Below are 24,946 nucleotides of genomic sequence, written 5' to 3'. Positions count from 1 at the left end.
CCTTTCCACTCGTATTTATTAGTAACGGCATTCACACCTCTCAATCCTAAAAGTTAGTTCCATTGGTCAGTTCAGCATGCTACACTCTCGTTGGCTTACGGCCAGGTAATAAAACGGGTCATAAAATAGCCGGGTCAAACGTCTTGATCCCGCGACCAACATTACTTCCGGTCACCTTTGTGAGGAAAGTTCCCTTTCAACATAAAAGTCCCACATGTCACTCTCCTGCTTCAAGCAACGTCACGGACTTCAACCGGCTTCCAACTCATGTGTCAACATTGACACAATAAACTAACTTTCATTCTCATGCGGCATACATATAATCATAAACACATAAACAATTATAAACATTACTTCTGCCATTGACATATACATAGAGTAGACATTACCCCTATGCTTCATAACACATCAACAACTAGAATGGGCACTCGGTAGAGCGCATACCTTCGCATATCACAAGATTGGGCATTGAATTATGAACATTTTGGCATTAGTTGCATGCCAATTGGACAAAAATGTATCGTGCTATGGTAAAAAAAGAGTTTGACCTTTCCATGACCTTGACCTTGACCTTTGACCCGATTGATCCCAAAATCTAATCAAATGGTCCCCGGATAATAACCAATCATCCCACCCAATTTCAGGCGATTCAAGAACATTTTGACCTGTTCATGACCTTTGACCTTGACCTTTGACCCGATCGATCCCAAAATCTAGTCAACTGGTCCCCGGATAATAAACAATCATCCCACCAAATTTCATGCGATTCGGTTCATTACTTTGAGTTCTGCGAAAGATTTTGACCTGTTCATGACCTTTGACCTTTGACCCGATCGATCCCAAAATCTAATCAACTGGTCCCCGGATAATAAACAATCATCCCACCAAATTTCATGCGATTCGGTTCAATACTTTTTGAGATTTGCGAATAACACGCATACAAATAAATAAATAAATAAATAAATAAATAAATATACACGGCGATCAAAACATAACCTTCCGGCATTTTCAATGCGAAGGTAACAATATCAATATTCTCCCTAATATTTCCTATGATAATATCTTGCTATATGTATTAATTTAAAGCACAAATGTTCCCTATGTACATGTGCAAAGTCAAAATGACCTATTACAACTTAACAGTCCTTCATGAAGTCATAAAGACTTTTGTCCAGATGCTCAAACTCCAGACAGATGTGTTGGTTGCAGACGAAAACTCGGTACCATTGAACCACGTTGCTTTTGTCAGAGTCCAGCAGTTGAAGTCTCAACAGGATTTCCACCTGGTGATACACAACAGGTCACAGACAGATGTTATATTAGTATCGTATTGTATGGTAGGCATTTCTTCAAATACAGTTGATGGAACAGCTGGACAAAGCATTGTTGCACAAGTTTTACAAACACACTTTGATGTGTGTGTCTCTCCTACCTCTGCGCTGGCCTGCGTGGCTAAATAGCCCTGATTCCTCATCATTTTGATGGCCACCGTCTTGTTGTCGGCGACATTCGTACATTTAGCAACGGTGCCAAAGGTACCCTGCCCGAGGACAGACTCCACCAGGTACCTGGAGGAGCCCGACTTCAGCAAGTCCACAATGACTACCCGGTTCTGATGGGATGGGGCCTTTTCCATGTTTAAAGTCAACAGTTGTGACACCTGCCGCCAGGAACTCGAAGCTGAGAGGAGTGCAGATGTGGACACAACATTTAGTCACAATGTAACGCTACAACAATAACATTTCGATAAAGGTTATGATGCGAGAACAACCAGCAAAGTAAAGGAACTTACCGAGTTCGGCAGATGTCGTCACTTGGATATTTTGGGATCTGTTGGGATTTTCTCCGGCAAATGTTGTAAATAAATGCGAGTATATCCCAAGTTCGGATGGATGCGAGTTGGTGGAAGATTCAAAGTTCACAAGTGAAGGTTTGAAGGCTCAGGTAAAAAGTTGTGGCTCTCTCTCTGGGTTTCTGAAGGCTCTGATCACTGACTTTGGGTCCCTCCAGCTCGGGCCTTCTACATTCCGTTTCTATGGTTCCATTCCAGAACACCACATTCAAACTCGCCCGTGATATTAAATTTGGCTCCAAATGAACCAAAATGGTTGAATAAAAGGTTATTATGATATTCATTGTATCATAAGCCAGACTTGGTGGATGCAACCCTTTACTCGTTCAGAACACACACATTTTAGGACCATATTTGACTCAATTATTTGACAAAAATAATAAAACTTGTAGAATATCTGCATTATGGACACAATCAAATCCTGTTTAACAGCCAGATCAGATACACACATTCTAGACATATATTTAATGTATTAAAAGGCCTCAAATGTACCACAATTTGTCACAAATTCCCCACCTTCCTCGTGAGATTCATCCTGCTTACATGTTTCATTAACTCTCCTGTCATTCCAGATCCTGTCATCCTCACCTGATTGTCCCTCATTCCCTGCACCTGGTCCTCACGCCCTTCTCACCTGCAGCCCATCCCCTCATTAGTCCCTCACTATTTAGCTCCCTCACTTCCACTTGTCCTCTGCCAGATTGTCTTGTGTGTCACCGCCAAACCTTCCAGTGTTATTAGAGTTTCTTCCTGACCTGCCTGTTACGACCCTGTTCGCCTGTTTACCCGACTCAAGATTTTGCCTGCCCCCTTTTTGGATTCGTTGCCCTGTTGGACTGACTACCTGGTTTTGACCCTGCCTCCTCCTGCATTCCGGTGTTTGTCGTGCTTTTGGGTTCCAGTACCTACAACCCTTACACAATTATCAATATAAGGGCCTCCAATTTAACATTGTCGTAGCGCATTCACCTGAGATTCACTGAAAGCAGCAGCAACGTCACTTGTGAATCCTATACTAACATATCATCATCACCTTTTAAGTTGTTTCTAGCGATCTTGTGAACAACCAATTGGCTCTTATATATCCAGCATTTAACATTGACATTTTTTATATTTTTGGTATTGCATAGCATCTACGTGTGCCGCTCACGACTGGAAAGCTTTGAAGCTTCACTGAATGAATACTCACTGTCAATTATTATATAAACACAGATGATGCTCATTATTAGGAAATGAGTCAGTCCCCCAAAATTTAGCTTAGGAGTTTCATATTTAGTTTAACTGAAAATCAAGATCTTTCATGTCACATGTGGTGTCTCTGAAAGGATAGGAGCAGCTCTTTAAGGATGTGCTGATCATATGTAACAACAGCTGGGTGCAATTCTTTGAGCAACTGAACCCTTTGAGGCAGGAAGTGTTCATAGGACATGGGTGTCACCTTGATCAGCTCGAGGTTTGAGGTTTGTCCACAATGCATCACTGGAAGAACTCTAAGGTTATGACACCCCCTCCTTGTGGCTGCATCTTGTTTCCTGTCTTTCCTGCTTTGCCATCCTTAAAAAAGTGTCACATTTGATATTCAGGGAATTTAAAATAGCAGCAAACGATTATTTGCTATGTAAAGATAACGTGGAGTAATGTCAACGAGAGCAAAGTATGAAGATGCTCTCCCTCGGCTTGTGGTAATCCGACCTTCATGTTTGGTTGACGTAGTGAGGGTTAACCCACTGGTGAACTCACCACTCTGCAGTGCCGCTCGCATGGCAGTTTCTATGGGGTCAGATTAGTCTCAATAATTGCAAATTAACACAAATCACAAATGCAAACACAAAGATTCATAAATATATTCCATTTACAAATGCACACAGAAGGTCTTACAAATGTGGAGCGATCCACAAACAAATACAGGCTGTAGCGGCGTTCTTAGTTAAGCTGCTAAAGAGCTGCAGACCCATTGAGTTCCTTTTCCTGACGCGAATAACATGAGATCGCATCCTTCTTTTCCTTCTGTCTTTCTTTGTAGCAAAACAACTTAAACTACATGCACAAAACAATTAAACTATCTTACAATCATACGATATGTTACAATATGTTCCGATAGAAACTGTGCGTGTGTTTTAAAAGCGTGGACACCTGCTCTAGTGCCCAATGCAGCTGTTGCTTTCCACCTGCTGCTGTCATGACGTCATTAAATCTCTGTCCAGGGAGCGTCTGTCATTAACATTAATTACTCCGTCAGTTAATTATATACTTTCCTGAAATTCAGATTCATCAAAGAATATACTTTTGACTCTTATAAATATAAATCCACAAAGAAATTGAAAAATATATTTGTGATTCTTCTTTTACATTGATATGAATCTTAATTTATTCATGTGTACATTGGAATGTATTTGTGAATCGTTCTGCGTGCATCGGAAGGATTTATAAATATATTAGACTCACAAATGCACGAATTGAATGTGAATCTTTGTGTTTGCATTTGTGAGTCTCTCTGTATGCATTCGACATTATTGAGACTGATCTGACCCCATAATTTACAGCTGATAAAATTGCAGAAGCGTAGCACCTACCCTGCGGGTTCCCCTTCTAGTAAACACTTGTTTTCGCTGTTTTTTCGCAATATAATGAAAGTCTGCCCAGAGGATGGCGCTAGATGAAAGAACAAGGGACACATTAATTGGTTTACCACATTTTAATGCAATAAGCATATATTCCAAATATTACATGCACAATGGAAACATAGATAGAAGTGTAAATATTGCATCTCATCCCAAGAAAGACAAATTAAGAAAATATAAATAGAGCTGCAGAAATGATGTCTGTTCATCCCGTCACTCCTTTTTGATGTTGAGAAACTCCTGAAAAAGAAGAATTACATATCTGTTATATTTCTATTACAGATCAATAATCAAACTCATAATGGTGAAATACAAAAGTTAAACAATTTGAACTACAATAATATGATGAATACAACTCATGAAATGACAACATATGTCTCGCCTGTATCCCAGACTAAACCGGGTCCAAAATATCAACTTCAGTTACCTTCAGGCAGCTCGGTGAAGGGGAGCCGTTAGTCAGCGCTTTCCCTCTTGGTGCTCTCTGTGTTTCATGTACTCACAAGCGAGTGAGTCGGCCTCGTCCTGACTGGAAAGCAGACCAAAGACCAAAAGAATATGAAGTCAAATCTTACATTTGAAAAGGTAAAAACGCATACGGTGGGCTTTTGCTTTGGTCACTTTAGGTCAAAGGTCTTGAGACTGGAAGAACAATTTGTAAACACAACACACTCAGACTGGGCCTTCCCCGGATAAGTCTGATGTAAAGCTGGCAAAACTCTGTTCCACATATTGTATTTGAGGGCTGCAGGGTGGTGTATTGGCTAGCACTGTTGCCTCACAGCAAGAGGGGCCCCGGGTTCGGGTCCCAGTCTGGGCGGTCCTTCTGTGTGGAGTTTGCATGTTCTCCCCGTGGCAACGTGGGATGTGGGACGTGGGATATTTGCATGTTCTCCGGCTTCCTCCGACAGTCCAAAGACATGGAATTTGCCCGTAGGTGTGAGCATGAATGGTTGTGTGTCTCTACATGTGCCCCGTGATAAACTGGCGACCGGTCCAGGGTGAACCTCGCCTTCGCCCAATGACAGCTGGGATCGGCTCACTAAATGAAATGTAGACTCCAGACTCAGATCTGGCACTAGAGGAAACTGTGCTCCTAAATGTCAGATAAATCTTAAACATCACCCCCCCCCCCCCCTTTGAACGGATGGCTGGCATTATTAGAAATGCTTTGTGGGTATTTGCTGTATGTATGGTTATAGACAACAGTAGCTTGTTTATTAGTCTTATCCTGTTTTGATCATATTTTAGATAGACTATTCATTCACATGTAAGTGACAGAAACTTGTTCTGCATATCGGCGTTCATGTTGTTTCGCTCACAAACAAACGTACCGGTTCTGAGTGATCAGGTAGTCCACCAACTCCTTCACCTGGTTCGGTCGGCCACTCGACACAACGAGCTGCTTCAGATGCTTGAAGTGTTTGGTCTTCAGTACTTTCTGGTGCTGTCCATTTTGGCTGATGAAGGTTAAAACAGTCTCCCTGATCTGAGGAATCATAGAGGCAATAATGACAAGTCATAATATAATACAATATAGGAATAACGAATAGTAATGGCAAAAAAGGTTGCACAAAATAAAATATATTTTAATGCACCAGACATCTTTTTTGTTTGAATATTTAGATAACAAAACAACACAGTTAACATATCTACACTATCTTAACTAGTTCCCTTGTTCACAGCTTTTCTAATGCTCGGGCTGATACACACATATGAAAACAATATTTTGTGACAGAATCTGTTACAACAACAGTTGTGAACGTTATGTTTATATTTACATAGAAACTAGAAAAGATATAGAATAGAATGTGTAAAATAATATGTATGTAGGTGTATATGTATGTATGGGCAGGATGTGTTAAAACATTTGAAATGGCTGAAAAACTCAGTTAGTTAAAATAAAAGCGCCGAAAGAGTTTCATGTTTTAGTTTCAGTGCAAGGATTGACTCAAGCCGATTGAGCTGGTGAAACCTAAACTGACCTGTGAGGGAACTCCAGCTAATTCCCCGGTGTTCATGAGCTCCTCCACCTGCTCAAGGACAGCGACTTGGTTACACACAGACAGAAAGCCCTGGAAACAGACAGAAAACACAAGAAGGGTGTGACACTGTGATCGTGATGACGGATACAGATCTTCCAAACGATTCCTCCTGACATGTTGTATTGACATGGAGTGACACACCTGGATCTGCTGAGCCTTTTTCACGGCACAGGGGATGAGAAGGAGTGTTCCCAGGGCAAAGGCTGGCAGATTGAACTGTGCAAAGCGGTTGGCAATTCCTATCAGGTCCAGATTCAACAGGAAAGGGCACCTTGGGAAGAAAGATGCGTGTCAGTCAGGGCATTGAAAATAAGCATAAAAGAGAATATGACACAATATTCAGGCCCTCACTGCTTTTGTTGTGAAGACATTTCAACGTTCAATATATCAAACTTGTGTGCAACAGAATTATATGGTTTCAAAACGTTAAAACACACACACACACACACACAGTTAAATCTATCGATGCATGTATTGGATGTTCATATTCTAGCACTAGCAGTCCATCAAAGTAATACGCAAATGAAAAATTGGTAAATGGTTGAATACGAGGACATCATACTTGAGCATGAGAACAAACGTCCTGTAGAGTGTTGCCTGTTGATCAGGAGTCAGAGGCAGCGAGGCTGTGGAGACAGATCAGACAGGAAGGATGAACAGTGCAAACGTGGATATCAAAATTAACCATTTTAAATGAACAACCTTCGAGCCAATCCGTGAAGATTATTCTAACAAAACATTGTAGAATAAAAAGGTCAGTGAGCCTCAAGACAGTGGAAGTGAATTCATGATTATAAAACTGAGTACCTGAAACAAAAGGTGCCAGTAGCGTACTCTTCCAGGTCCTGGAGAAACTGGAAATCTGGGAAGAAAACAAAGTAAATAAAATCCCCGTTGCAACCTCTTCTCTATTATAACTTGTCATATCGTAGTAGTGATGGTTGGAGATGTTTTATTTTTAGGTCCACCTCTGGGATGTCTGCTGGGCTACTGGTCACTTGGCATTTAACGGCACATTTCCCATCTACTGTATATCTCGACTGTCACAAATAATTAAAACCAACCGGCCGACTTTGGCTCAATGTTTTTCTTCTTATAATTATGAAACTGACGACATTTCTCATTTACAGTTTGGGACCACATTTTGATTTACTTTACTTTAACCCTCCTGTTACCTTTAGGGTCAATTTGACCCCATTCAATGTTTATTGTCGGTGTTCTTTGGGGTCAATTTGACCCCAGGCTGTTTTTCACTGTGTCAAACATATAAGAAATATCAACTTTTTTATATATTTAAAGGGCTATTTAGGTAGTCAACAAACAAACATAAAGTACCTCACACTTAAACTTGGGAAACAATATTAATTCTAATAATTTCCTGGAGGTTTTAATTGCTGGGGTCAAATTGACCCCGAGGGTAAAATATGTTAGTAAATGTAAAGGTAACAGGAGGGTTAAATGTGCCATGTTTGAAGTAACAGAGGAAATACCAACATTATTATTCTATTTATTAAAACAAAAACAATGAATTCTAACGTTACCTCCCACAGAGCAGGCACAGCCACGACCGCCTCGAGCACCTTCTGGAGGTGGCTGATCTGAGAGGGGAAAACACACCAAAGCTTTTATTTTAAAGTGCAAAATCGAGCGGTCTTTATTCAAAGTCCCCTTCAATAATTCATGTGTGAGATACAGCGTTCAATTATGTTTCTTATAGAAATTGACATCTTAGAATGGAGACTAATTGTGTGAATATGAATATTTTCTCTCACCAAGTTGAAGGCCAGCAGCTTCTGAAGCAGACTGTTCCACAGCTGATGGTCGTACACCTGATACTCCAAGCACAGGTCTGCCACCAACTGCACTGCCTACCAGGACAAAAGGTGCTTTTTGGTTTTCCTGCCTGCAGTTTGTGTGCGACATTTCTAACGGAGTGAAACTAAATGAAGAAACTAGCTGCGATAGTTTAAATGTTTTAAGTTCGAAAGTACCTGCAGCTCATGACTGTGGTTCTTCCACAGCCCTTTAACCAAGCCCTCTTTGGGGCTACTGAGGAAGGACTGCACCGTGTAAGGGATGTTTAACGCCTCCAGTTGAGAGACAAAGACGTAGCACTTAAGGTAATATCTGCATGGGAGAATACAATCCTAAAACATTAACACATCTTACACAAACAATTAATTATTCCACCAGTACTATCAAACAGAATCCCCATTACTGTATTTTGGTCTTGGGGATCTGCAACTTAGCCTCCAGAGTGGCAGAATCAGCGAGACGGACGAGACAAATCAGCGCTCGAGTCTGATGGCAGAAGGTTAGACGCGGCCCAGAAGTGCTGAGAGGCTGCAGGAGGAAATACAAAAACACAAACAGACATGAGTCCCTTTCTCTGGACACTTTGTTGTATTTGGACTCCCTGTGATTTATGACTCACCCAGGTTTTGGCAGATAGGATCGGGTTTAGAAGACGGACGGCATCCTCCATGGGGCAAGACTGCAGCATGTACACCACCCTGAGAGCATCAAGTAAACACAACTGAGAAGCCAACACACACGTGCCAACACAACTCATTGAGCCTGTCAGATGGAAGATAAATGTAAAAGAGGCAACTGTCAGTTTTCAACTGTATGAGCGTACATTATAACTACTCTACAAGTAGATGATACAAAATTACTTCATGATTATAATTATATTTAACAGACATTCTTTGATCTCAGTGATCTCTCACTATTACATGTAAGCACCAATTCAAAAGGATAAAGAGAAAAATAGTGTTTTCTTTTGGTATTGAATTGAAGGGTGTTCGGAGGGATGGTCTCTACCTCATTAAGTCTGGATCCTCCTCAATGTTGCTGACACAGTCGTGATTACCAATATCCTTCATCAAAGAAAAACACGTTTTATCAAATTTCTACACAAAGGACAAAGTGATAAAAACACAATGCAAGCAGACGAACAAGAGATGAACAGGAACAGAGATTAGCTGTTAGAAATTCAGTAATAAACTCAATGAGACATACCTTGGTGACAGCGGGGCCGGTTTTGCAAATCCATTTTTCCAACATCATGTTACGGATATACAGGAGATCCACATTGTTGATGGCGGCTATTTCCTTAACCACTGCATGTATATCTGCTCAGAGGTAAAAGCTCAAGTTAGGATTCACCACTGCTGATGAGGACTTTGTCCCACTAACAACATATTGAACATTTTTAGCCCACATTATGATTGCAAGATAGTAACATTAATAAGTAGAACATAATTTATACTGGTTAGTTAAACAATTCAATGTCGTAAAAAAGCAGATAAAAGCTAAATGTACGATATAACACACTTTAATCCAGTCGCCATTTTCAGCACATGAAGCTGAAGCTCTTAACCCTTGTGTTGCCTTCGGGTCAATTTGACCCGATTCAATATTTCACCCTCCTGTCGCCTTTATATTTACTAACATATTTTACCCTTGAGGTCAATATGACCACAGCTATTAAAATCTCCAGAAATTATTAGAATTAATATTGTTTTCCAAGTTTAAGTGTGAGGTACTTTATGTTTGTTTGTTGACTCCCGAAAGAACACCGACATTAAACATTGAATCGGGTCAAATTGACCCGAAGGCGACAGGAGGGTTAAATATTGAATCGGGTCAAAATGACCCGAAGGCAACACAAGGGTTAAATACTTCAGTTTCTCCGGCTGACTGCTGTGTCAATCAAGCTCACCAGGAGAAAGCTGCCCTCCTGATTCTCTGTAGCGCTGCTCCACGCCGCTCTGCTCATACAGGGCCACGATGAGCCTGGACGGCAGCCCGGTGAGCTTCAGATGCTCTGGGCTGTCCAGCTGGCTGGTTATCAAGGAGTTCTCAGTAGCCGAGCGCTGGAACTGCAGTTTCAGCTTGGACAGAAATGTCTCCCCTCTGGCCCGTGTTGCCTCCTGCTCAGAATTATAGGGGAGTAGATTAAAACCAACCAGATTGTGAAAAACCAACCAGATAAAGACACAAAAGATGTCAAATGTGTACTGTTTGATTTCTGCAATCGCTTATATCGACCTCAAGGTTTGGATCCCTCAGCCAGGCCTCTCCGAGAGCCAAACAGAACCTCAGAGAATGTGTCTTCTCATGGCCTGGAGAGAACAGGAGATTCAGTCCAGAGATAGAGAACACACACAGAGTGACGTGGCAGTGGATGATCTGCAGGTCAGACCTGGTGGCAGCTCCTGGGTGATCTTGTGGGCTGTGGCCGCTGCCCACTCCGGGCTCTGGATGCATTTGATGTACTTCATCATGGTCATGGCGACCTTGAAAGTCTCACTATTGGAGCCATGACCCTGACCATGACCCTTTTTCCTCTTGTCCAGGAGTAAAGGCTTCATCTTCTTCTCAAACACATGGTTTGCGGCTGACATGTATAACTTGTCAAGGCTCACCTGGAATGAGACGGGTAGGTTTGACTGACAGTCAAACTTTATGGATGAATTATCATGTTCATCATTATATATTATATGATCATGGCTACTTTTTAGATTAGTGTGCTTTACCTTCATCAGTTTGCTAATCAAAAGCAGCGTAGGGAAGGTCTCCTCGCTGAGCTCAGGAGCTGAACGCAGACAAACATTTTAGTCTTAACATATCTCATGAACTCATTACATGCTGATGGATCAAAAAAACAGATTGGCCAACTGAAGCTACTCAAAGATATTAAACACAATAACACATGTCAAATATTTGAAATGTTAGGACCTCAAATGAGTTTAGAATAATTCCTCCTTTAAGATTATACTCCATCAAATCTAATGCAATCAGAATATTTTTGAGTTCATCAGCTATAATATTGAATAATGAAAATAAGACAACTGACAGTGGCCCACTCACAGATAATCTTCCAGTAATAGTTGGTCTGCATCAGCAGGTGGAAGGGCAGTCTGCTGTTTGACAGCGGGTTTGGCAGCTGGCTGTTTTCCAGAAGATAAGTGTTCTCCACGTCCGAGATAGGAGAGACGCGCTTGTAGGACTTCAGGTGTTGAAGGAGGCCCATTGCCTGTGGATTACAATACTCTGGTTGCTTGTCTGCAAAATACATTTTGGAGACCAGGAAGTGATTCTGTTTTTTAAAGTGCGTCGGCTTTTCACCTGACTAACAGAAAAGGTCGTCACATTCTCATCGGCAGCCTCGATGATCTTCAGCACTACTTCGATCCTCTCGTAGTTGTACGGGCTGAGCTGTACAAGAAAGTTTGGGATACAGAGTAATAAATACTTAACTATGACAGTAAAGTCCTTTCAGTGTTTGCCATTGCAGTTCTAAACCAAGTACTAGAATGTATGTTAGTCATTCTGGGCTAAATTTAAGCAATTGGTTTGGAAACTGGAAATAAAAGTGCTGCGGCACTACAAAAAGGAATGTGGATATAGCTTTTGATATTTTATGATTACCATTTACCAAGCACTCTTTTTTCTTGAATCATTTGTTTTGGATGAGCCTCTGGGTGACATTTAAAGAAAATTAAAAATGATCAGAAATGTCACGAATGTAGAAGTGTCTAGAAAACCATTAACACAGAGCCCTCATGTCAAAACGAAAAGGCCCCCCTCTTCTAGTGCCCATGCACAAACCTTGAATATGGCAGCACAGAGACTGTCGGTGAGCTCGCTGGTGTTGCGTAACATCGGGATAATCTGCAGGACTCGCTCCAACGCGTCTGCATGACACAGAGGCGGCATCTCTTGCCGCCCTGTGCCGTGGTCACCGGCGGCTTCCTCGTCCTCTTGGAGCAGCAGCAAGGTGGTAATGTACTGGTTGATCACACTGTCACGGTCAAGACCAAAGGTGCTGCAGACGGGAGCAGAGAGTGAGCCCGGGGAGGAACAGAATACGAGCCCATGCGAGACCGTCCGGGGCACTTCTGGACCGTAAATGAAATGCATTGATATCGATTGAAGAATGTAACATTGTAGAGTGAGCAGCGGACCTGCAGTACTGGAGGATGATGTCTGGAGTGATTCTCTGGTTTTTCACCATGTCAGGAATCAGACTGCTCTTCATCTCAGGCCGCTGACGGAACACTGGTTGGATGGATATCTGAGGCGGAGCAGGAGCGAGCACGGTGAACGCCAAGTCACGTTAAATGTCGAGTCAAGAGGGACAGTAACGCGTGAAGTATACTGTGAATATAAAGTGGTTTTCATCCACATACCTCCAGTTTGCCCAGCTTGATGCCCCATTCAGCGTCAGTGATGACAGAGAGAAACTTCTCTTGTTCCTCCGCCTCACCGTACAAGCAGCCGAGATCAGCCCCGATCCGGGCCACAGCCTAAAGCAGCCAACGGCAAATTCATTATCAAAAATAAAAATGGTTTGATGATATCATGCAGAAGAACAGTGAACATATTGCCTACCAAGATTTTGTCATAGTTTTGCCAGGTGTTGTCAATAACCTTCCACAGTATCTTGAAGACTTCTGCTTTGGAGAGGAGTGTACAGAGGCCAAGAGCCAGATCACAATCAACCATCCTCCAGTTAAACACCTGCAGCCCATATAAATAGAGATAAAGTGATTTAAAAGCATACTAAAACACAGTATATTGGCGACTATTCTCTCATGACATCAGTCTCGGCAGACTCACCTTGTTCAGGAGAGCCACAGCAACAGTATTCAGAGACACAGTCGTTGTCTTTCGGAGATTATTTAAGCATACTTTGTACTTCTTAATCTCTTGGGTATCGTAAAGCTGAAAGAAGAGAAAATAGTTTACTGTGACATTATTACTATACACATTACAAAATATATTTCCTCGGCCTACTGGCAAGTAGCTATTGCTATAATAACGGTACAATTGATCCAGAAACACATGGCGGTAGCAACGATAGCACCTCTGGATATGTTGCAGTCATACCTGGACACTAAGACTCATGTCCATAAAATTAGAGGTGACATGCTGCAGGCAGCTGCCGTATGAGTTGACCAGCACTCTGAGGGCCAGCTCCAGCTGACTGCACTCCTGTAACATCTGTAACATGTTGGCCAGGGGACCCAAGAGGGGCCGCAGGTAGTTTGAACCTGTATGCGGGCCGGGGAAGACACACGGTAAACTTTCTAAATGACAAATTCAACGAAAAACAATGAAATCTCAGTTTAAGTACAGACCGTCTTCAAATGAGCAGTGTACCAGACAGGAACAGTCCAGTGGGTACAGTTTGGTATCTGCAAGATTATTAATGAGCTGATGAGACCCTTTAGCTGTGGACTATCAAAGGTGATGAAATCCAAAATAGAAATTGAATAGATGATTCATTTGAGCATCTTACCCAGAGAAACAGGCAGCAAGCAGTTGGTAATTTCATATTGGACTGGAAGCGCAGACAATGGGTCCAGAACAAGGCAGTCTTCACTAAAAACATCCTGAAAAGTCCACTGAGAATGTGGATCTTTTTCTGTCTCCAAGGTCGAATCCTGGGACACAAAACAAACAAACATGTATGATATGCATTTGGCTAATTTCAAAACATTGTAAAGTTGGTAATCAATTTAAACTACCATCAACAAAACAAGAAGTATTTTACTGTAATTGAAGAACATCAAAACACAATTATGTTAAATAAGAAACTATTACTATCTAAATCCTCTTAGAGATTTCACCAGGTAGATTCCCAGTTACTAACTTGCAAAATAAGACATCTGATTCAAATGTCTGCAGAAAATACTTTCTATAACATATCAAGCATAAACCAGAGCAAAATAAAGTAAACACAGTGTCATTGAATGGAGAAAGATACGGACCTTGGCTATGAAGCCATAGTTGTCTGATAACTGACACTGATGATAGACGTCCATAGCTATCCGTGTGCACTTGCAGAGCTCCAGACAGTCCAGCAGTAGATCTGCAGAAGTTATTACGATATTAACTTAAAGGGTTTACTTGAAACAAAAGAGAACAGCCAAGCTCCCTCAGAGTCGTCTCAGTGAACTATTTGGTTTGGATGCTCGTTCAGATTTGACAAAAAAAGGGTTTCAGGCTGTCAGCATCTTCAGCTAGACCAAATAAACTATTGTGAATATATTGGAAATCATATTTGCTCTTGTTCAACAGCTTTGCTGTTTGTGTATCGTCTGTGTGACGAGTTACATTTTGTTTTTGTTTTTACTGGATTTAAAGGAATACCTAACCCACAAAATAATAATTTGTATATCAATAATTCGCATCGTATTACCTTAAATTCTTGAAGAAAACTTTTTGCTTACCTCCATTAAGTAAAGAATCAAATACTATATCAAAACATCTGCATTAAAACACAGTAGAAGTCTTATTAATCCAGTCGTATGCCTAATTCTTCCCAAACAAATGCATTTTCGCTAAAACTTCACGGCTTCAAACTTTTTGGATTTGCACAGACGAGTGAGAGGCGAGTCTGAGAATGCAAAAGGGTTTTAAAAAGTAAGAATTTTGCAACAGTGCATGTTTGGGAGGTAGAGAGCATACGACTGTGTAAATGAGGATTATACTGCATGAGTTGTGAGTTTGTGAACCGGCGCTTTGACAGGGAGTTGCTACTTCAATTCATCAAGACATTTCAGATTTATTATTATTGCTTCACAGTGGAGGCATGTGAGAACAACTACGTTTTCCTCAAACATGCATGGTAATATAGGGGGAATAAACTGGTACATGATTGATAATTTACACATTTAAGATGAGACTGACGATAAATTTTTGGTCTAGTTTTAACAGCAAAATGGTTAAAAATGTTATCTGCAAGCTTACAACATGTTAACGAAACGGTTACAAATCTAATAGTTGAGTTATGAATCCAGCAGTGATTCGCACAATAGCTATTGATTAACCAACAAAAAATGTGGTTGAGCATGATTGATTTTCCAACTTCATTGTGTTTTTTACCAGAGTGGCACGCAGTAATCGCCTGGCAGGCGAGCTCATGGATGACTGCTGGCAGGTCCATGTCTTCAGGAAGCACCATTGGAACATCTGTCTCCAGCATCTGGCATAACGTCTTGGCAGCAGTGAACAAAACCTTCCCTGTACAGGTGTTATAGTGGTGTTCATACAGCTCGCTGTAAATATGGAGGAAGAGGACAAAGGAAACATAAGAGACTCTCTCCATGTGCCTCACTGGACAGGCGGGTTTTTTAAAATCTGAATGAGAAAAAACATGAAAACAATTTCTCTATAGTTTCACCAAGAACTTAAGGCTGAAATAAACAAAGGCAAGCCCACTCCTGGATTCATACACACTGGACAGCATACACACACGCAAACCTGAGGATCTTGAGGGCCTTGTCCACCTTGCCCACCCCGAGAGCTCGCAGGGCTAAGTCCGACCAGAGCTCCTGCTCGGTGCGCTGCAGCTGCCTCCCGAGACGACGCAGGCCCGCTTCTGTGGAGATGGTCTTGATCTTGCCATCTGGGTCATTAGCCACAACTGGAGTTGTCGTGGCCTTCCTCTTCGATGAGCGGCGGCCATGTGTGTTTTCATAGGCGGTGATGTGATGCTCCTGGATTTGCTTTCTGAAGTTTGGATCCTCATAGTTTGAGGGGGTGAAGAAAACATCAAAGTCCTCCTGATGAAAAGAGGTTACAGGTGAAGAAAATGATGAAAGAACAGATGGAATAATAACACAAAACATTCCTTGAATGAAACGTACCTGTAGGTGGGCGATCGCCTTGAACATGTTGAGGTTGTTTTCACACTCCATGCTTTCAAGAGCATCGTCTACAGAGGAGATGAAACCCAGTGCAACACTTGGATGATCAGGCAAATGTTTAGAACATTTATTTTTCTAACCGCTGTCTGTAAACTGTGTTTAGACTATTTGTTTTTATATTTGATCATCAATGTCATAATCAAATTTAGATTATTACATGTTTTAGAGTTATTATAATATTTGGATATAAGATTTGTGGCCTAAGATATATTATTGGTCCCCTTTGTTTGGTTTACTTCGTCTTTGTATATTGAACTGCACTTCGATTTCAATATGGCTGAAGTTCTTCTTCTTCTTCTTTCAGCCTTTTGTTGGTAGCATCTCTTTAATTATTGGGTTTCTGCCAGACTATTTGCACATGACACAAAATCTGCCCTTAGACAGTGTTGAGGTCAATATAAAGTTTGATGTTTTACTGCTCCAAGCAAACTTTCCTCACATGGAGGTCAGAGCCTTGAGGATTGTACTTACGTTTTTGGATGATAGACAGGTATTTCAGAGCCTCCACCATCACCTGAGCTATGACCATCTGGTGTTTCTTGTGCTGTGGAAGACAGAGAAGACTTGAGATATAAATGCCTGAATGAATGCATGTTTACCATAATGCTAATCTATTGTGTTCAGATCTGGAAGCTGCGATTGATTTAACGTTCATGTCTGGTCTAATTTTAGGAATATTTGCCTATAGCTGCATTAGCATAATCTAAACTGCAATTTATATTTGTTCTTATTATTATAGTGTGTTGGTACCTCTGTTAACTCAGAGAGCCCTGCAAAACAATTCCAATGTGTCTGGACTGTTGGTCTAGGCACAAATGGCAAATAAAAAACCTTGAACCTTAATCACAGGCGCTGAGAGCAATGCTCCCAGGCAGGGAAATCCTGGTATATCAAATACAATTTTAGTTGCATCAGAGGTGTAATGTTAATGACATCTAAAGTTCTTGTTCTTCTTGTTCTTGTTCTTAAAACTGTCATAAATGTGACTGACTTCAGTAATCTTGAAATTGCTAAATTAAGCAGGGAATACGAGCACTTAAATGCAAATGATGTTTAATTTCAGACGCATAACATCTTCTCTCTCCTCACCTCATCAGATATGTGGGCTTTGTCCTCCAGCTGCAGTCTTGCCCAGGAGGTGAGGCGCTTGATCACACACTCTGCCTCTGCAGAGGACAGCTTCTTCAGCACAGTCATGCTTTCCTCCATCTAAAAAGCAGCATAAAATACTTTGCATCCGTATGTCATGGAAACATAAAAAGAAACTTTTAGTCCAGGCGATTTCATATTTTCATGTGGATGAGCATACCTTGCTTTGGCCAATCAGCATTATGAGATACAAGTAGTTTATCTGCAAGGTTGGAAGTTTGTAAGCTTCAGCTAATGTCAGGGAGTCTTCTAAAGACATCGGCAAGTCTTGCTTCAGGATGTATCTGATCAGCATCTGGGAAGACAAACGGTATATGACACAAGGCTCATACGAAGGCACCCCGGAAGTCAAATGTCACAGAATAAGCGAGATGGAAATTACCATAATTTTAGTGCTATTAGAGAGGTTGAAGTTGCGGATCCCATAGGCCCTAAGAAGTTTCCTGATTTCCATCAGACGGTAACTCTCCTTCAAAAGCTCTTGTCTGGGGAATACATCAGCCAATAAAAAAATATATAGAAACTGATAATATTGCCAAATTCTACAGTTTAAAAAATAATCAGGCTAATGACAATGTAAACATACTTTGGGCCATCCATCTCCAGGTACTGTTGAACCAGTTTTTCTACCACAATACTCCAGGGCACTACAGCTTTCTGCATGATCTCCAGCACAGCATCTACCATCAGCTGGTAGGAAATACAAGAATGTGAGATTTCGCAAATCTCGGTACAAACTGTATTGATTTTACTATCTTGTCGATTTGTATTAATCGCTTGCTGTTAAGGCTGTTTTACCACTCAAGCATTTGCACTCACAAACCTTTAAACATGTCATGAAGTGCATGTGTAATGGTGTTACAGAAACTTACGTCCGTATCAGTCATACAAGCGAGCACAGCCACTGCTTTGGCTTCCCATTCTGTGAAAACGGTTGTGGTCTGAGAACTACAGCGCTCCAGCAGATCCTAGTGACGATGAGGAGAAATCGTTATCATCAGGTATTTGGAAAATGAACCGTCTGTTCCCAGCGGGGTCGGCAGTGATGGACTGTTACCTTGATGTACTGGAAAAGTAGCTCATCTAAAGGAATCGCTTGCTCTTCAGTATACGGCAGGATGCTGCTTTCCACTGTGGCTGCAATCAGCTCAGGAGCCGGAACTTTGTCCAGCATGAAGAAGGCCACACTCCGAACACTCCCCTTTCAAATGCACAAGAAGAAACATTTTGAAGATAGAAACAACAACACAAAGCCTACTCTACATTCCTCATCAACACATTATTTTAATACAATCCTGCAGGATTATATAAATACGTGTGTCCTGTTGAAGATATCAGTAGCTTGTTTAAAACTCAAATGTAGTTAAAATATGTCGTGAAAAAAGAGACCAACCTTCTCAAAGACTGAAAGTGAAAGTCTGCATTTGTATTTCTGGTGGAGGTCAAGGAGCCGACGCAGGTTGGACACCAGGGACTTGAGGCTCTCCACCTCCTTTGCGCCGTAGTTATCATCCTAAAAAAGAAAAAGGTAAAACATAGATTGGCCATGTCATGTCACGATAATTCAGCTATAATTAGCTCCCAAGGGCAAACCATGTGTGTGAAGGCAGATAAATGTAGAGCGGAAAGAGAACTGACAGATTTCATCCATGTCCATAGAGAAGGGAGTCCAACCACAGCCAGGTCCAACCCGTTCTGGGGCCACGCAGCCTGGAACAACACATTACAGTTAGAAACATGGGTTCAACTATTGTGACTGAGATATACTTACTAGACAATGTGTTATCTATTGACCCTTTATTATCTGTTATGCGCCTCACCGCTGGACAAGAGTGGAACGTTTTTTTCAATTCCTCTGTATGTTTGGTACAAATGGACAATACAGAATGTTTGACTTTTATACAACTAATTGAAGCTACAGGCGTTGCTATTGCCCATTATACATTTATACATATTTTAGCTTTAAGTGTTTCAGGTCAAAATTGGTTTTGTTCTTTTTACCTTTTCCGTTAACTCCAGGTTGCGTGCCCTCTGCTCCAGCCATCTCGCCAAGATTTTCTATGGGCACATACAACTTTTACAACTGGAAACATAGCACCGCATTTTGAAATGAGCAGTGATTCCTACCTGTCCTGGTGGAAGCACTCTTCTCACAAAAGGAACAAAGACAGTCCGAAACCAAGGACAGAGGTCTGGGGACGGCAGGTCCTCGGGGATGGCACCGAGCACGGCTTCAAGGTTGCTCTCGTCAAACTCTGCTGCAATCTGTCCCTGTTTCCAAACCCAAGAGCAGTGTTGGAAATACACACGGGTAAGGGGCAAAACTGCCCCCAAGAAAAATAATTGTGCCCCTGATATCACTAGGAGGGACAAAAAATGACCCCATAATTTCCTCTAATAATTAGGATAATTTAATGAACTTGTCAAAAACATCATAGTATATGATCCGGTCCAGAATCTATTAGACTACCGCCTAAATAGTCTTATTATTGCCATATTTATGACAATTTCTCATACACTGTAAGCTGAAATAAGTATATTTATTATTTTGAACAAAGGTTAAATGTTGTTTCACAAGTTTAAAAAAGTGCCCCCAATTTCTTTTTAAATGCCCTGGATTTCAGCCAAAAAATATGTACATTTCCTACCCTGCCCAGAAGTAAACATCACAGCCCTGACACTAATATATTATTGTATTATATAATATATCAGGAAGCTGATCTTTACCTCATATCTCAGCCAAATGAGTTGTGCTCCCTTCATGTCTCCCTCCCTCAGGTGGATCAGAATGTCTCCTAAATTGTCAGTGCTGTTCAAAAACTCAATCCAGGCGATGCCACTATGGATGACAGAATAACTTACTAAAATAACAAATAAGTGTACATTATGAACAAAATGCATGATTAAACATGTACTGTACAACATAATAGACCACTAGGACTTTAATTTACTTGAAGTTATCTGGGCCGTGGAGGCTGCAGAACGTTGCCAGCCTGGCCAGGGCCTCTTGGATCTGTAAGGAGGAGTATCGTGTGGCAGCATGGTTCAGTATCTTCTCTGCTGTCTCCAAGGTCGGCCACGGAGCCTTGAGGCAGTATTCCACCACATACTGCTCATCCTAGGAAATGCAAAAACAAATAACCTCTATTAGTGAGGGGCCGAGGTTATCAGCATTTTGGAAGAGTAAAATGATGTTAGACTAAATAACTGACTGTGATCTTCATCAGGTTGGTGTTGGCCTCCTCCACAAGTTCAGACCACACATCCTGTCCATAGCCACCCACCGATGCAGAGGCCAGCTGCTCCAGCACAAAGTCAAGCTTCACCTTGTACACAAGCTAAACACAAATTGAACAAAAATTGGATTGATAGTTGTATATCCCCAATTCCGGTAATAATGTACCACTAGCTGCACCGCCATTCTAAAGTGCCAATTATATTGTGCATTTATGCTCTAAAATCTCTTGTGAAATATCTATCATATTGGAAGGGTTCCAATAAATGGTACTTTTGCACTTTTCACTTACCTCTAAATCCAGCTCAAATGTGATGGCAAACTTTTCAGCTTCCTCAAACATGTGTTTGTGAAGCAGTCTGCTAAGTCTGAGAACAGAGAAAAAGTCAAATTACACTGACATCAAATACAAGACGTGAACCGCAATTAATGTGGAAATGTATCCAATTGACATGAGGTACCTGTTCTCAGGCAAGGCCTCTGTGAAGCATCTGACAACAACAGCAGATATGGGCTCTCCACGACTACTTGATAAAGAGCAGGGGGGGGGGGGGGAAAAGACCCCTTAATATTTTTAAACATTCACCATATCGTTTGAGTACCGGCTGAACATTAAAACATGTCCTACCTTTCTGGGTTCTCACAAATCCCCTCAAGTAAATAAAGAGTATCCTAAAAGCAGAGGATAAAACAACAGACTTCAATGTGCAGACATATTCACATACAGACACAGCACATGTCCATATTTTCAATCCGTCCATATTACAAGCTTACAAGCGTTAATTGTTTACCATGTTAATTTTTGTCTGGACAAGACAGGAGACTGAGGAGACATCCAGAGAGTAGCAAATAGTCATGGAGGGCAAACATCGTATTTGCAGTGAGGTGATCTGAAAAATGTAAAAATGAAAATCAAGTTTAGAAAAGGACTTGAGATAATCCTCTTTTACAGTTTCTTCAAATGGAGTTGCACTGCTACCTGACTCTTGTCTTGATGTGTTAGTGTAATCATCTTCATGCTGCCCTTGTCTTGGCTGTAACACAAACAGGTTAATTTTAATTTTCAATGTTTTAATTGAGGCACATTCTTCTGTATATCTACAGCTACCGTATGTGATAAAACATGGATACATACGCCACCATGGAGGCCGAGCCGCATTCTGTGGTGAGTTTAAAGTCATGAATGGAAAGGTCCTGCCAACAGTGAATCATGACAAGGAAATGCAGGTCCCAAAGGCTCAGGGCATTCTACAGCCGGAAAAAAACACACAATCCATCCTTATTGTATGTAATTATAACTGAAAATACTTTGATTGAACCTCATGGTACATCCAACTACTGCAGGTGATACAGTACTGAACTTACCTCAGTGTCAAGAATATACAAGTGATTTTCCACCACCTCCATCCTCCTCACACCTTTGAAGTAAATATACAAGGAGAATGTATTTAACAAACATTACACACTCGAGTCTTAGAGGCATTATAACCGTTTTACTTATTTTGCAACTGTATCATATTGTGTCTCTATTTCTTAGAATTTCTCTTTTCCTCAATACTTTGTGATTCACTATATATACACTCACCCACTTATGTCCCTATGTTTTTCACGAGCAAAGTTAAACGATAAATATGAAGATGGTAATACATGTTTAGTATTAAGAAAGTGTAACTATGTACTGAACATTGGGGCAAGTCCGTACCTGGAATTAAGCTGTCGTTGATAGAGTGAGCAAGACACATCTTTCCCTGATGAGGGTCCATCGTCCAGTGAGTCACGATACTTTCTTTTCCCCCCTGTGAAGTTAATGTTGTGACGAATTACATCAAGAAATATATTGTTGTGTTAATAAGCAGTAATTATAATTCATATAAAGGTTTTATTTACACTATTTTAAGCTTCATTTAAAGTGTGTCTTTATAAAATTGTAAACATTGGTTATATTTTTAGCTTAAAAACATACTTTATTAGCTTGTTCAGAAATAATAGGCATGCAGCACAGTAGGAAAAGGGAGAGACTGAAGAAAACAAGCAACAAATATTTCAGTCATGATGCTGTCATCCACAATTAACCAATGTATCATAGCTGCAGGTGGTAAATAAATGAATAACACTGACCCCGATCATTAAGTGAATTTCAGAGCCCAGATTGAACATCACTGCTGTACTGCAGCCCTCGTCATGGTAATCGCTGGTGGAGCAGAAGTCTATCTTGATGAGCGACTGGAGCTGAGTTGAGGAATAATATGATTAGAGTTCTGCTGTAATAATAATAAGTGTAATTAACTGCCTTAACTTACATCTTTCAAAGTTCCCAGATCCATGTTTTCAATGGCTGTGTTGACAAAAGATGAATACATGTTTAGTCAAAAACAATGGCTCCAACACAACTCTCAGTCCAACACACATGATGTTTGGATACCTGTCTCGATCTTTGCCAATGCAAGGTTTGTAATGTGGAAAAACCCATCCTCTATGAGAAGGAACACGTGGTACATCCCTGTCAACAAAAAAATAACAAACATCTGAGAAGTTGGCAACACACCATTAATCAAAGATTCAGATTTTGGCTGACGGACGTAAAGATTCAGCTAGAGATAGAAATGACTTCAGGTTTGTACACATACACCTTTATTTCTCATAAATTGTATAATATTCATAAAGAATGTTTACCTAAGGATGCCTTGTTTTCTTCTATGATGAGATAGCGGTATGTTTTGTCATCTTTACTGGATGGTTTCTCTACCAACGCCTACAAACCCAGACAATAAAACAACATGTTAAAGTACATAAGTGAAACACGTGCAACACAAACACATTAAAAGTTGAATAATTTTCTTCAAATGTTGTTGATGAAATCTGACGACAATCCTATAACAATTCAAAGCCGGACCCAAAGTGATCACAGCTCATGTATTCTTCTTACACTATTAGGCCTGTCATATATCAAACAACACTCATACCCTGGTGAGAAGGATTCTCTTGGTTGGCACATAGATCAAATGAAGGTTTCCATTTCTTTCACAGACCACCAAAAACTGTCCATCCAGGCATGCATCAATGGCATCCACATCAGTTTCTGAAAAACAGGTATTAAAGTACAGAGGTTAACCAGACAGGTGAAACTACATCGATAGGAAAGGGATGATGATAAAAGCATGCGACTGAACAATATCTTCAAATTGATTTTGTTTAAATTATAAAGGCAACGTTGTCCATTAGTCATCTTAAATATTGTAGCCACTGATTTTAAGTGCAGCTACAAAGAGGACACAAACTGATATTTGACAAACAACCTACCAAAATGAAGAAGCAGCAGGATGGTCTGATAGTTCTGGTCAAACAGGATCACGGTCTTGTCAGCAGCAACAATGTTCCAGTTTGACCCACTGGAGGAGGATAGACGGGGATCTGTCTCCACCTGCAAGAACCAGCATTTCCATCTCTTCACTGAGGCAAACTGATAGTATTATTGACTTATTGTAGTACTTTATACGGACAACATGGTTAGATTACAAGAGTTATTGTGACATTCATGTAAATATTGACAACCATTACCTCATTTGCAGTGGAGATTTTGACCAGTGTATCCACCTGATACAAGCCGCTTCCATTCTCCTCCTTGGACACACTGCCGAAGCGGACAGTGTTTGTATCCTCGTTGGTCAGAAGTTCAACGTCGCTCCACATCGCCATCGACGAGCTACGGTACATAGAGGAACGCTTTAAAAACTTGTATGTTGATCTCAAAATGATTTAACAACCTAGTTGACATTGTCCACATAAGCTAAGACCTTAGCTAGTTGCACATTACTTCGCCTTAATGTTATGATAACACTAATGCTCGTTAACAATTTCAGGTGCGATGTACAACAACAACATTGAGACTAACTGCTAATATATGTGACCGATCGGGACATAGCTGGACCTACAATGTAGCTTGCTTACGTTACAGTTACCTGATAGTAACCCACCAATCCGTTGAAATAATCAGACAGCTAACGTTACAACACAGAGATTCGCCATAAAACGTCAGTACGAGTTTTACAATTTGGCGGGTTGCTGTTGATTGCTGTGGCGCTCTTTCTCCTGAGTTTTGTCTCACAGATACCACTTATATCGCTGGCTAATTATTCACCATGTTTCCTTTTTTAATATTACCTCAATTAAACCACAACCACAGTAAGTACTTCAATATTATCCATTTGTAATCCAAACGTAAGCATGTGATTGACGAATCTTGTTTGGGCTGTACAGAGTCTGAGAGAAAGTGCTGCCTGACAGGCTGCACTCAGGGGGAAATATCAGAGGGTTTCAATAGA

At 40.9% G+C, this 24,946-nt stretch overlaps 1 protein-coding gene across 5 annotated transcripts; it reads right to left on the bottom strand.

The window, feature by feature from the left end:
• Positions 1 to 4,532: 4,532 nt before the first annotated feature.
• kntc1 (kinetochore associated 1) lies at positions 4,533 to 24,642 on the bottom strand. Of its 5 annotated transcripts, XM_056418440.1 has the most exons (62): positions 24,584 to 24,642; positions 24,183 to 24,327; positions 23,925 to 24,045; positions 23,588 to 23,703; positions 23,298 to 23,376; positions 23,047 to 23,124; positions 22,925 to 22,959; positions 22,743 to 22,853; positions 22,327 to 22,420; positions 21,990 to 22,042; positions 21,760 to 21,872; positions 21,604 to 21,658; positions 21,416 to 21,514; positions 21,253 to 21,296; positions 21,086 to 21,151; positions 20,917 to 20,992; positions 20,602 to 20,727; positions 20,341 to 20,507; positions 20,117 to 20,228; positions 19,517 to 19,660; positions 19,391 to 19,447; positions 19,028 to 19,099; positions 18,783 to 18,902; positions 18,447 to 18,590; positions 18,262 to 18,357; positions 17,976 to 18,079; positions 17,772 to 17,874; positions 17,550 to 17,684; positions 17,330 to 17,449; positions 16,712 to 16,784; positions 16,181 to 16,248; positions 15,795 to 16,096; positions 15,417 to 15,589; positions 14,300 to 14,400; positions 13,828 to 13,972; positions 13,667 to 13,723; positions 13,416 to 13,579; positions 13,146 to 13,250; positions 12,918 to 13,046; positions 12,716 to 12,832; positions 12,491 to 12,600; positions 12,135 to 12,351; positions 11,652 to 11,741; positions 11,394 to 11,559; positions 11,060 to 11,118; positions 10,726 to 10,948; positions 10,572 to 10,645; positions 10,243 to 10,453; positions 9,540 to 9,652; positions 9,342 to 9,397; positions 8,953 to 9,031; positions 8,737 to 8,861; positions 8,510 to 8,645; positions 8,291 to 8,386; positions 8,060 to 8,116; positions 7,326 to 7,380; positions 7,081 to 7,144; positions 6,660 to 6,789; positions 6,459 to 6,548; positions 5,808 to 5,962; positions 4,901 to 5,002; positions 4,533 to 4,713 (listed from the first exon to the last, which is right to left on the bottom strand). In XM_056418440.1, exons 2-61 carry the CDS (start codon positions 24,318 to 24,320, stop codon positions 4,933 to 4,935), a joined length of 6,588 nt encoding a protein of 2,195 aa, XP_056274415.1. In that variant the 5' UTR covers positions 24,321 to 24,327; positions 24,584 to 24,642; the 3' UTR covers positions 4,533 to 4,713; positions 4,901 to 4,932. The 5 variants fall into 5 exon arrangements, with proteins under 5 accessions (XP_056274415.1, XP_056274412.1, XP_056274414.1 ...); XM_056418437.1 differs by having other exon boundaries at positions 6,459 to 6,789; XM_056418439.1 differs by having other exon boundaries at positions 6,459 to 6,789; positions 11,661 to 11,741.
• Between the last annotated feature and the right edge of the window lie 304 nt (positions 24,643 to 24,946).

Source organism: Pseudoliparis swirei, chromosome 7 (assembly GCF_029220125.1).
Source record: "Pseudoliparis swirei isolate HS2019 ecotype Mariana Trench chromosome 7, NWPU_hadal_v1, whole genome shotgun sequence".
Classification (NCBI taxonomy): domain Eukaryota; kingdom Metazoa; phylum Chordata; class Actinopteri; order Perciformes; family Liparidae; genus Pseudoliparis; species Pseudoliparis swirei.
Note: the sequence above shows the minus strand (reverse complement) of the source record. Positions and strands in the feature narration are given on the sequence as shown.

Excerpts from the sequence above, each read along its gene's own strand:
- kntc1 (XM_056418437.1), bottom strand. The coding sequence starts at position 24,320 with ATGGCGATGTGGAGCGACGTTGAACTTCTGACCAACGAGGATACAAAC. Across the intron at positions 22,960-23,046 it reads ATTGGCAAAGATCGAGACAG|CCATTGAAAACATGGATCTG; the intron begins GTATCCAAACAT and ends TTGTCAACACAG. Across the intron at positions 21,659-21,759 it reads GGCTCGGCCTCCATGGTGGC|CCAAGACAAGGGCAGCATGA; the intron begins GTATGTATCCAT and ends TTTGTGTTACAG.